This window comes from Bos grunniens, chromosome 12 (genome assembly GCF_055505025.1).
Source record: "Bos grunniens cultivar Pamir isolate PY7600 chromosome 12, Bosgru_T2T1.0, whole genome shotgun sequence".
Classification (NCBI taxonomy): Eukaryota; Metazoa; Chordata; class Mammalia; order Artiodactyla; family Bovidae; genus Bos; species Bos grunniens.
This window is the reverse complement of record NC_141176.1, coordinates 77,660,451-77,673,088: the sequence shown is the minus strand read 5'-3', so window position 1 is coordinate 77,673,088 and position 12,638 is coordinate 77,660,451. Positions and strand designations below refer to the sequence as shown.

The window sequence follows — 12,638 nt, the reverse complement described above, 5'->3', positions numbered from 1 at the left end:
TGTTTCAATGCTATTCTCTCAAGTCATCCCATCCTTGCCTTTTCTCTCTGAGTCCAAAAGTCTGTTCTTTACATCTGTGTTTCCCTTGCTGCCCAGCATGTTGGATCATTGGTACCATCTTTCTAAATTCCATATATGTGTGTTAATACACAGGATTTGGCTTTCTGTTTCTGACTTACTTCACTCTGTATAATAGGCTCCAGGTTCATCTACCTCATTAGAACTGACTTAAATGTGTTCCTTTTTATAGCTGAGTAATATTCCACTGTATATATGTACCATAACTTCCTTATCCATTCATCTACTGATGGAGATCTAGGTTGCTTCCATGTCCTAGCTATTGTAAACAGTGTTGCAATGAACATTGGGGTACATGTGTCTCTTTCAATTCTGGTTTCCTTGAGGTGTATGCCCAGCAGTGGGATTTGCTGGGTCATATGGCAGTTTGCTGGGCTTCCCTGGTGGCTCAGAGTTTTAACATGTCTGTCTGCAATGCGGGAGACCTGGATTAGATCCCTGGGTCGGGAAGATCCCCTGGAGAAGGAAATGGCAACCCACTCCAGTATTCTTGCCTGGAGAATCCCATGGATGGAGGAACCTGGCAGGCTAGTCCATTGGGTTGCAAAGAGTCAGACATGACTGAGAGACTTCACTCAATTTAACTCACTCAAAATGGCAGTTCTATTTCCAGTTTTTAAAGGACTCTCCACACTGTTCTCCAAAAATAGTGGCTGTACCAGTTTGCATTCCCACCAACAGTGTAAGAAGGTTCCCTTTTCTCCACACCCTCTTCAGCATTTATTGTTTGTAGAATTTTAATGATGGCCTTCTGACCAGTGTGAGATGATACCTCATTGTGGTTTTGATTTGTCTTTTTCTAACCGTGAGTAATGTTGAGCGTATTTTCATGTGTTTATTAACCATCTGTATGTCTTCTTTCGATAAAAATCTGTTTAGGTCTTTTGCTCACTTTTTGTTGGGTTAGTTTTTCTGATACTGAGCTACATGAGCTGCTTATATACGGTGAAGATTAATTCTTTGTCAGTTGTTTTGTTTGCTGTTATCTTTTCCTATTCTGAAGGCTGTCATTTCACCTTGCTTATAGTTTAGTTTGTTGTGCAAAAATTTTAAAGTTTAATTAGGTCCTTTTTGTTTATTGTTATTACTCTAGGAGGTGAGTCATAAAGGATATTGCTGTAATTTATGTCAAAGAGAGTCTATGTTTTCCTCTAAGACTTTTATACTTTCTGGTCTTGCATTTAGGTCTTTAATTCATTTTGAGTTTATTTTTATGTATGGTGTTCGATAGTGTTCTGGTTTCATTCTTTTACATGTAGTTTACCAGTTTTCCTAGCACCACTTCTTGAAGAGACTGTCTTTTCTCTATTGTATAATTTTGCCTTGTTTATCAAAAATAAAGTGTCCATAGATGCATGGATTTATCTCTTGGCTTTCTATTTCATTCCATTGATCTATATTTCTGTCTTTGTGCCAGTACCATACTGTCTTGATGACTGTAGCTTTGTAGTGTCGTAGGAAGTCAGGCAGGTTGATTCCTCCAGTTCCATTCTTCTTTCTCAAGATTGATTTGGCTATTTGAGGTCTTTTGTGTTTCCATACATATTCTTGGAGAAGTCAATGGCAACCCACTCCAGTACTCTTGCCTGGAAAATCCCATGGACAGAGGAGTCTGGTGGGCTGCAGTCCATGGGATTGCGAAGAGTCGGACACGACTGAGTGACTTCACTTTCACTTTTCACTTTCATGCATTGGAGAAGGAAATGGCAACCCACTCCAGTGTTCTTGCCTGGAGAATCCCAGGGACAGTGAAGCCTGGTGGGCTGCCATCTGTGGGGTCGCACAGGGTCGGACACGACTGAAGCGACTTAGTAGTAGTAGTAGTATACATATTCTGAAGTTATTTGTCCTAGTTCTGTGAAAAATACCATTGGTAGTTTAATAGGGATTGTGCTGAATCTGTGGATTGCTTTGGGTAGTATACTCATTTTCACTATATTGATTGTTCCTCTTCCATTTCTCTCTTTCTTCTTCTCCTTTTTTTTACAAAGCTCAAGAATTAGAACTTAATTAGATATGTGTGATTTGTATATCTGTGACTCTCTATTTCTCTTAATTTTTAACAGTTGGCTAAACCCCTTGTTTAAAATTGGTTACAAACGAAGATTAGAAGAAGATGACATGTACTCCGTGCTTCCAGAAGATCGCTCCCAGCACCTTGGAGAAGAATTACAAGGGTGAGCACAGGCAGAAGGGAGAAGGGGAGGAAGACAGAATTTCCACGTGTGGCTAAAGTTGTGTTGTGGGGAGCTTTGCCTTCCTCTGGGTTCTCCTGAGCCTCCTTCCCCTGACATGGCACACTTACCCACCTCAGGCTGACCCTGAGCTTAACACACTTTGGAAGCTGGGGAGCCTATATTCTCTGTGCATTTGTGGAAGTTGAGAGAACCTGCAGCCAAGACCCTGGAGGCCGAACTCTGTCCCTTGAGGTGGGGTCCCTGGAAGAGGGTGTCTGCTCTCCTGAGCTGCTCATGACCCTGTGAATCCAGCTAAGGCTTGGCAGGAACTTGTTTCCTGAGACTGAGACTTTTCTCTCAAGGCCTGTTTTTCCAGTGCTTCAGGGTCTGCACTGCTCATCTTTCAGGCATCCAGTGAGCAATTAGCCAGCATTTATGGGGCATCCACAGAGTGCCCTGTAGTAAAGACTTTTCCTCCAGTCTGCCACCTCCCTGTTTTGTCTGGTGGACACATTGTTCTTTACTGTACTTTGTTTCTCATCACAGGTACTGGGATCAAGAAGTTTTGAGAGCTGAGAAAGATGTGCGGGAGCCTTCTTTAATGAAAACAATCTTAAAGTGTCACTGGAAATCCTATTTAGTTTTGGGAATTTTTATACTTCTTGAGGTAAAAGCTTTTATATACTGTGCATTGCTTTTTACTATATACAGGTCAGTACTGAGATGGACGGGACCTATGGGGAGAGGCCAGTATTTTAAGATTAGAGGATAAAATGTCTAGAAATCATGATGTAGCCCAGAAGTTGTGCTTGTCTTTAGAATGGACAGATGCTTAAAGGACTGGATCTGCGGGGATTAACTATTTTCCTTTTAACAGGTTAAAACATAGTGTTGTGGAAGGAAAAGACATTTTATACCATATACCTAGTATGGTGGAAAAGACATTTTATACCATATTAGGATATTATTGATGCTCAATAAATAACATAAATGCTGAAAGTGATCCTTGACCAAAAGAATATACTACAAACTCAAGAAATGTTGTTTGAAGGATGTAAACTTGGGCCAGAGCCCGGATAACATAAGATGTTTTACAGGTGCTCAGCAAGTAATTGTTAAGTTGCCCAATTCACATCTGATAAATGCTTTCCTAAGAAGGGACCGCCATCTCTCCCCTTCCTGTGACACAGAACCCATGGCCCTGCATTTGGGCTGGAGCTACCAGAGCTCCCAAGAGTACACCCTTCCCTGGGCTGCCTCCTTCCCTGTAGGCTGGGTCACCCAGGCCAGAGCTCCCTGTGTAGAGGAGCCCCAGCTTCATCATTGAATTGCAGAGACTCCATGCACCATCCATGCTAGTTTCTGTCCCTGGATGTGGGGTGGTTTCCTGCATGAAGGGGGATCCTGGTAGCCTGGCATTGGCAGAAGGTGTAGGAGGGGATGTAGAGTAGAAAACCAGAGACAGAAAGTGGTGAGGTCAGTGACCTTCATGACCCTGAAGATCCTGGGTCAAGATCCCCCAGAGAGACAGTTCCAACCTGAGGACACAGTGCCATCAGCCCATCTATTCTGGCTGAAGCTACTCAAGTTCTGCTGCAGACCCACTTGGGTAGCTCGTGCTCTCAGTGGTCCCTTAGTGCTGCCATAGGGACATGGGTGGCCTGTGAGTGTGTGAGAGCAGAAGGGATGGAAGATGCAGGTGCTATGAAAGGGGTGGAGAAGGTGGTGAGTTGTCATAAGTTCATTGTGTTGGGGATAAAGTGGGTGGGCCAGGTAGTTTAGAGTTGGGAGGCGTGGCTCTTGTTTAAAGGTTGTGTTGTACCAAAGGGCACTGTGGGTAGCAGGCAGCAGAGTAGGTGAAGTCTGCCCCACACAGTTGGAGAGATCAGAGAATCTGTCAGCTCACAGGTGACTGAGTAGTCCTGGGAGATGGAGTCTTTGATGACAAAGGTGGGTTGACCATTGTGTCAGAGAGTGGGGACAGGTATGTGGGGTGGAGTGCCACCTTTGAGAGGGCATTGACAACTGAGATACTGCAGTGCCTTGTGAGGGCAGGATGGAGTGTTGATTTCAAAGTTGTCCAGCCCCAGTAATACTGCCTGCTGGGGATCTAGGAAGGTGCAACTGGTAGAGCCCTGGCCCCTATTTCAGGAGGTTGTTTGTTGGGCAGTCATGGCAGAGAAGTGGGAAGTTGAGGACCTGGTAAATGTGGGGGCTCATCTTCTGTAGTATTAGAAGTATTAGTAGCAGATAATAAGGTGGCAGAGGAGTAGGTGGACCTGGAGTACATTTCTCTCCATGATACATCAGGAATACACCTTCAGGAATACATCAGGAAGACACAGAAGTGCATGCAGAACACCAGCTGAGAGTGGACAGGAGTACCTGGCCAGTGGAAAAGAATATATAGACCCATGCAAAACTCGAGATCAAGCCCTGAGCCTTTGGAGTGGGTGCAGTGACTCCACGACCATAGTCTACCAGAAAACTAACCCTAGGGAGTATCAAATAGTGAGAACTCACACAAAGGAAATCACTTGAATACAAGGCCCAGCATCACCCAACCACCAGTAGCACCGTGTGGAGGATGCCTCATTTAAACAACAAACAAAACAAACATACAAACCCAATCATCAGCAGACAGGATTACTGCCTCACTCATCCTTGCCTATGAGAGGAAAAACAAATAAACAAAAACTCAGCACAAATCTCACCCTATACAAAGCTTACACAAACCACTGGACCAACCTTAGGAGGGCAGAAACAAAAAGAAGAATTCAACCTTGAAGCCTGGGAAAAGGAAACCTCAAACACAGTAAATTTAAAAAAAAGAAAAAGAAAAGGCGGAGAAATGCTACAGAAATGAAGGAATAAACTAGACAAAACAGAAGTCCAAATAAATGAAGAGGAAATAGGCAAGCTACCTGAAAAAGAATTCGGAATAATGATAGTAAAGATGATCAAAAACCTTGAAAACAAAATGGAGAAACTGCAAGAATAAATTAACAAAGACCCAGAAGAATGGAAGAATAAACATACAGAGACAAACAACACAAATACTGAAATTAAAAATACTCTAGAAGGAATCAATATCTGAAGCAGAAGAATGAATCTGTGAGCTGGAAGATAAAATGGTGGAAATAACTTCTGAAGAGCAGAATAAAGTAAAAAGAATGAAAAGAACTGAGGATAGCCTCAGAGACCTCTGGTACAATATCAAACCCACCAACATTCGAATTATAGGGGTCCCAGAAGAAGAAGAGAAAAAGAAAGGCTATGAAAATGTTTTTGAAGAAATTATAGTTGAAAATTTCTCAAACATGGAAAAGGAAACAGTCAAGTCCAAGAGGCACAAAGAGTCTCATACAGGATAAATCCAAGGAGAAACATGCCAAGGCACATATTAATCAAACAAAGACTAAACACAAACACTATTAAAAGCAACAAGGGAGAAGCAGCAAGTAACGTACAAGGGAAACCCCATACACTTAACAGCTGATCTTTCAGCAGAAACCCTGCAGGCCAGAAGGGAATTGCAGGATATATTTAAAGTACTGAAAGGGAAAAATCTACAGGCAAGATTACTGTACCTATCAAGAATCTCATTCAAAACTGATGGAGAAATCAAATGCTTTTCAGACAAGCAAAAATTAAGAGAATTCAGTACCACCAAACTAGCTTTACAACAAATGTTAAAGGGACTTATATAGTCAAGAAATACAAGAGAAGAAAGAAGATCTACAAACTCATCCCCAAACAGTTAAGAAAATGGCAATAAGAACATACTTATCAATAATTACTTTAAATGTAAATGGATTAAATGTTCCAACCAAAAGATACAGACTGGCTGAATGGATACAAAAACGAGACCCATATATATGCTGTCTACAAGAAACCCACTTCATCCCTAAAGACACATATAGATTGAAAGTGAGAGGATGGAAAAATATGTTCCATGCAAATGAGAAGCAAAAGAAAGCTGGAGTAGCAATCCTCATATCAGACAAAATAGACCTTAAAAGGAAGATTACAAGAGATAAGGAAGGTTACTACATAATGATCAAGGGATCAATCCAAGAGGCTGCTGCTGCTGCTGCTGCTGCTAAGTCGCTTCAGTTGTGTCTGACCCTGTGCGACCCCATAAATGGCAGCCCACCAGGCTCCCCCGTCCCTGGGATTCTCCAGGAAAGAACACTGGACTGGGTTGCCATTTCCTTCTCCAATGCATGAAAGTGAAAAGTGAAAGTGAAATCTCTCAGTCGTGTCCAACTCTTAGCGACCCCATGGACTGCAGCCCACCAGGCTCCTCTGTCCATGGGATTTTCCAGGCAAGAGTACTGGAGTGGGGTGCCATTGCCTTCTCCGAATCCAAGAGGAAGACATAGCAATTGTGAATATCTGTGCAATATTCCTAACATGGGAATACCTCAATACATAAGACAAATGCTAAAAGACATAATAGGAGAAATTGACAGTAACACAATCATAGTAGGAGACTTTAAGCCCCCACTCACATCTAATGGACATCAAAACAGAAAATTAATAAGGAATCACAAGTCTTAAATGATACATTAGATGAGATGGATGTCATTGATATCTTCAGGACATGGCATCTGAATGCAGAAGAATACACCTTCTTCTCAACTGCACACGGAATATTATCCAGGATAGACCACATCTCATGTCACAAATCAAACCTCAGTAAATTTAAGAAAATTGAAATCATATCAAGTATTTTCTCTGACCACAATGCTATGAGACTAGATATCAATTACAAGAAAAAAGAAAAAAAAAAAACTCTAAGAAACACAAACACATGGAGATTAAACAATACGTTTCTAAATAACCAACAGGTTACTGAAGAAATCAAAAGGGAAATCAAAAATTTCTAGAAACAAACAACAATGAAAACACAACAACTCAAAACCTATGGGATGCAGCAAAAGCAGTTCTAAGAGGGAAGTTTATAGCAATATAATCGCACCTCGAGAAACATTGAATAGATAACCTAACTTTACACCTAACACAACTGGAAAAAGAAGAACAAGAAAATGCCCAAATTAGTAGAAGGAAAGAAATCATAAAGATCTGAGCAGAAATACATGAAAAAGAAATGAAAGAAACAATAGTAAAGATTAATAAAACTAAAAGCTGGTTGTTTGAGAAGATAAACAAAATTGACAAGCCTTTAGCCAGACTCATCAAGAAAAAAAGAATCAAATCAACAAAATTAGAAATGAAAAAGGAGAGGTTACAACAGAGGATGCAGAGATACAAAGGATTATAAGAAACCATTATGAATAACTATATGGCAATAAGATGGGTAACTTGGAAGAAATGGTCAGATCTTTAGAAAAGTTCAATCTTCCAAGACTGAACCAGGAAGAAATAGAAATTATGAACAACCCACTTACAAGCACTGAAATTGAAGCTGTGATAAAAAATCTCTCAAAAAAACAAAAGCCCAGGACCAGATGACTCCATAAGAGAATTCTATCAACATTTAGAGAAGATCTAATGCCTATCCTTCAAAAACGCTTTTAAAAAATTACAGAGGAAGGAACACTTGCAAACTCATTCTATGATCCCACCATCGCCCCGATACCAAAACCAGACAAAAACAACACAGAAAAGAAAACTACAGGCCAATATCACTGATGAACATAGATGCAAAAATCCTCAACAAAATTTCAGCAAACAGAATTCAGCAACACATTAAAAAGCTCATACACCATGATCAAGTTGAGTTTATTTCAGGAATGCAAGGATTCTTCAATATATGCAAACCAATCAGTGTGATACACCATATAAACAAATAGAAAACTAAAAACCATATGATCATCTCAATAGATGCAGAAAAAGCCTTTGACAAAATTCAGCACCCATTTATGATTAAAACTCTTCAAAAAATGGGCATAGAAGGAACCTACCTAAACATAGTAAACGCCATATATGATAAACCTACAGCAAACATTATTCTCAATGGTGAAAAACTGAAAGCATTCCCCCCTAAGATCAGGAACAAGACAAAGGTGTCTTGTTATTATTATTATTCAACATATTATTATTGTCATACGAGTGTATATTCCTCGGTTCTTTGTCTTGTCACAACAACGATTTGGAACAATGGACATTAAAGCCCTCCGTGCGTCACAGCTCTTGGGTCTTGGACAAATCGTGTTATAGCTCTTAGGCAAATCAGTGTTACAGCTCTATTTTATTTAGAAGATAGCAGGAGAATCCATCCTCGAAGCGTGAGGGCATGCCAACCCAAAGACTCGAAGAGAAGAGAGTGGAGGAGCACACAGGGGAGGGAGAGGGAGAGAGAGAGAGAGCGCGAGTGCGGGCACGCATGCGGGAGAGAAAGAGAGAAAGTGCTTTGGCTCCTCCTTTTATATATTTTTTCCTCCACCTGGGCCTGCCCTATGGAAATTGGGCTTAGCCAGGGGTGCTGTTTGTTCTACCTGAAGTCTTCACTCTGGTCCTTGGACCTTCCTTTGACCTTCCTTTGTTCTATTTTCGCGGGATTTTCCCTTCCTTTTCTTTTAGCCACCGCCATTTTGGACTCCTTTTCCCTGTTCTACCTACCTAACATTATTATTCAACATAGTTCTGGAAGTCCTAGCTACAGCAATCAAAGAAGAAAAAGAAATAAAAATAATTCAGATCAGAAAAGAAAAAGTAAAGCTCTCACTGTTTGCAGACGATATGACACTGTATAGAAAACCCTAAAGATAGTATCAGAAAATTACTAGAGCTAGTCAGTGAATTTAGCAAAGTTGCAGGATACAAAACTGATACACAGAAATCACTTGTATTTCTATATACAAACAATGAAAAATCAGAAATTACAGAATCAATCCAATTTACCATTGCAAAAAAGATAGAAATATCTAGAAATAAATTTACCTAAGGAGACAAAAGAACTGTACACAGAAAATTATAAGACACTAATGAAAGAAATCAAAGATGACAAACAGCTGGAGAGATATTCCATGTTTCTGGGTGGGAAGAATCAATATTGTGAAAATGACTATACTACCAAATGCAATCTACAGATTCAATGTGATCCCTATCAAATTACCAGTGATATTTTTCACAGAACTGGAACAGAAATTTTCGCAATTAATATGGAAACACAAAAGACCCTGAATAGCCAAAGCAGTCTTGAGAAAGAAGAAATGGAGCTGGAGGAATCCACCTTCCTGACTTAATATTATCCTGGTTTTAGAATAGAGGACACTGAGTGCCAAGTACTTCCATAGTGTGCCATGGTCTCACAAAGGACAAAGGACAGAGGGACATTATGTCTCAGGTACTCTGACTTACCATCTTGACCATTTCAATGACTTATAGCTTGCCCAGTGTCAAAAATGCTCATTAAAAAAAATTATTAAAAAATTCTTTTTGTGTGGATTATGGGATCTTAGTTCTGCAACCAGGGATTTAACTTCGGCCATGGAATGAAAGCAAAGCATCTTAACCACTAAACCATCAGGGAATTCCCAGGAAGACTCATCTTGAGAGCTTTGTCTACAGGTCTCAAGACACATGCATCCTGAACTTGGCCAGAAGTTAATAAATAGGATGCTAAGAGCTTCCTAGAGCAGAAAGTCAGATTGGGGATTGTAATTGAGGGTAGATTCCAGGGGACCATGTACCCCGGGTGCCGGAAGTGACTAGGATGTTGACACTAGCAGTAGCATCATGCTAAGTTCAGATGGACCCAGGAGCCCTTTAAGAAACCACCTTTCCCCTCATTACCATCCCTAAGTGGCCTTTTATTTTATATGGTGGAAGATCTAAACTCAGCTCAGGATTCTCTAAAACATGAACACATTTATTTTGTGACCTCCAGCCCTTTTTTAATTCCTCTGATGCACAGGATGACTCATGTGGTTCCCAGACAGTGCTCTGACCAACCACAACGCAGGTGTTCCTGGCAGCACCAGTGGGAAGAGGCAGGGCCATGCCAGTCCAGGGTGAGGATTTGGGGGTTAGAATTTCAAGCTATGTGAACCTTTGTCCTGTGAGAATTAAGGAGTGACTGTAACGCTTGGGGAAACAAGTACCAGGTTAATATTGAACCTGGGGCATTTATAGGTCACCCCTAATTAGAACAGAACACGCAGCGAGTTCTTAGCATGTCTAGCCCCACCCCTTTGTACACCTCCAAGGGGAATGTGGGTGGGGAGGACAGGTCTCCGCCTGCCCAGGGCCCTCAAGGTGGGGAGGAGGAGCCTGAAGTCTCTGCCTGGACCAGAGACACAGAGAACACTTCCCCAGGTCATCAGGGATTCTCTCTGAGAGGTGAGGTCTCCACCTGCTGGTGTGTAAGTGGGGTGACCTCAGAGAACCAGAGTGGGTTCACCCAGTCCCTTCCCCTGAGAGGGGCGGAGTGACCAGGGTTTATGTCCTGTTCCAGGAACATTAGAAAGCGCCTGGCCTTGTCCAGTCACTTGTTGTTTGTCCAAGGCCACTTTGCTGATGGTTTCTGGTCTAGGTGGAGGCTGTAGGAGGCACATGTTTGTGTAAATATTCACTTTGGAGCTCAGCTGATGGGCAGGAGGTAAACAGAATCCTCTGAGTCCCACAGTGGGTTTTGTGCCTTGACTCAGGGCTGGTTCCCCAAGAGCTGTACTGGGCTTTTGCCTTTATTTCCCAACCCTTTCTTCCAAGTGTCCCTTGAGTCTGCTCAATGCAGGAGGCTGAAAAGTGGCAAAGTGGCAAAGTGGAGGCTTTGGTGGCAAAGTTACTGTGGGCTGAGATCAACCACCGAAGTCCACACAGCAAGGGAGAGGAGAGGGCACTGAGCCAAGCAGAAGGGGACCTGCAGAGCAGACCTGCTGTGTGCACCCTGCTGCATCTTGAGAGCATAGCATTAGCCATTAGTTGTTAGTGATACCCACAGTGATGACCTTGAGTCATAAATGATGGGAATGCTTTTTAATTCAATTTTTAAAAAGCATAAAAAAGGTTTTATTCCCATTAAAAATAAAATGAAGTATAATTGACTTATTATATTAGTTTTAGGTATATAGCATAGTGATTCAATATTTGTATACATTATAAAATGATCACTGGAAGTCTAGTTGCCCTCTGTCACCATACAAAGTTATTCCAATATTATTGACTGTATTTCCTATGTTGTACATCACATCTCACTATTTATTTTTTTAACTAAAAGATCATACCTTCTAATCTCCATCATCTATTTCACTCATTCTCCCCACTCCTCCCTTATTCCATTTTCTTTTAGAAGTCAGGGAAGTAGGTGCCTCTTTTTTAAAGGTTGCATTCATAATGGTTAAAAATTTTAAAAAACAAAATCTGCTTAGAAGTGAAACTTTTAATTGCTATCCAGAAATGTTGGCTTTTATAAATGACTTTTCTCAAGAGTTGTTCTGCATGGTGGCCTATGAGCAGCACTGAGTTTTCCAAGCCCTTTGTGAAACCAGCCTCTGCCATTAATAGAGCAGGTCTCTTCCCAGGACTTCTGTATCATAAAAATGATCATAGCTTACACTTGTTTTTTAGTGTTCGTTTTAGAGTACTTGGGGCTTCCCTGGAGGCTCAGAGGTTAAAGCGTCTGCCTGCAATGCAGGAGACCTGGGTTCGATCCCTGGGTCGGGAAGATCCCCTGGAGAAGGAAATGGCAACCCACTCCAGTATTCTTGCCTGGAGAATCCCATGGACAGAGGAGCCTGGTGGGCTACAGTCCTCGGGGTCGTAAAGAGTCAGACACCACTGAGCAACTTCACTTTCACTTTCTTTCACTTTAGAATACTTTGAGCTATTGTGGCTCTTAGTTGTCCCACAATTCCAAGAGGTAAACAAAGACCTGGAGGGCAGGTGGCACCTGATGGGCTTAGGGTCATTTGACTCGCAGGTGGCTGACCTGGTTTCTGAAGCCCAGTGTTTGGACTCCCAGGCCAGTGTTCTCTGCATTCTCTCCTGAGGCTTCCTCTCCTTCCACAGTCTCCATTAAGACTCAGAGTCGAGATTTTTTTCTGACAACAGCTCTGTGCTCCTCTGTCACCTGCTTCCTACAGAGTTTGTTTGTTTGTTTTTCCCTGTAGGTGTTACAAATATTTCAAAACTACAAACATTGAATATGATTGAAGGGTAGTAGAAAGTATCACCTGAGAATGTGCATTTTTGACACAAAGATTATTTTTAGCTGATTTTTTTTTTTTTTTAGAAATAGACATAGGAGAAACTGTAAAGATAGAGCAGAAGTTACCCTTCTGTGAGGGATATTTACGTTGATGAGGGAAATTTCCATTTGTAAAGATGTCTTCCTCCCAGTACCAAAAAGAGAAGGATGTCTCTAAATCACAGAAGAATCTTGTCAATGGAGAATAAGTAAATCTCTGTAACAAA

At 41.4% G+C, this 12,638-nt stretch overlaps 1 protein-coding gene across 1 annotated transcript in view; it reads left to right on the top strand.

The window, feature by feature from the left end:
- The window catches only part of LOC147361942 (ATP-binding cassette sub-family C member 4-like), a 221,769-nt gene that overhangs the window by 22,036 nt on the left and 187,095 nt on the right, over positions 1 to 12,638 (top strand). Inside the window, 2 exon segments of the mRNA XM_086330260.1 lie at positions 2,145 to 2,255; positions 2,802 to 2,922. Coding sequence (XP_086186386.1) covers positions 2,145 to 2,255; positions 2,802 to 2,922 — 232 coding nt within the window.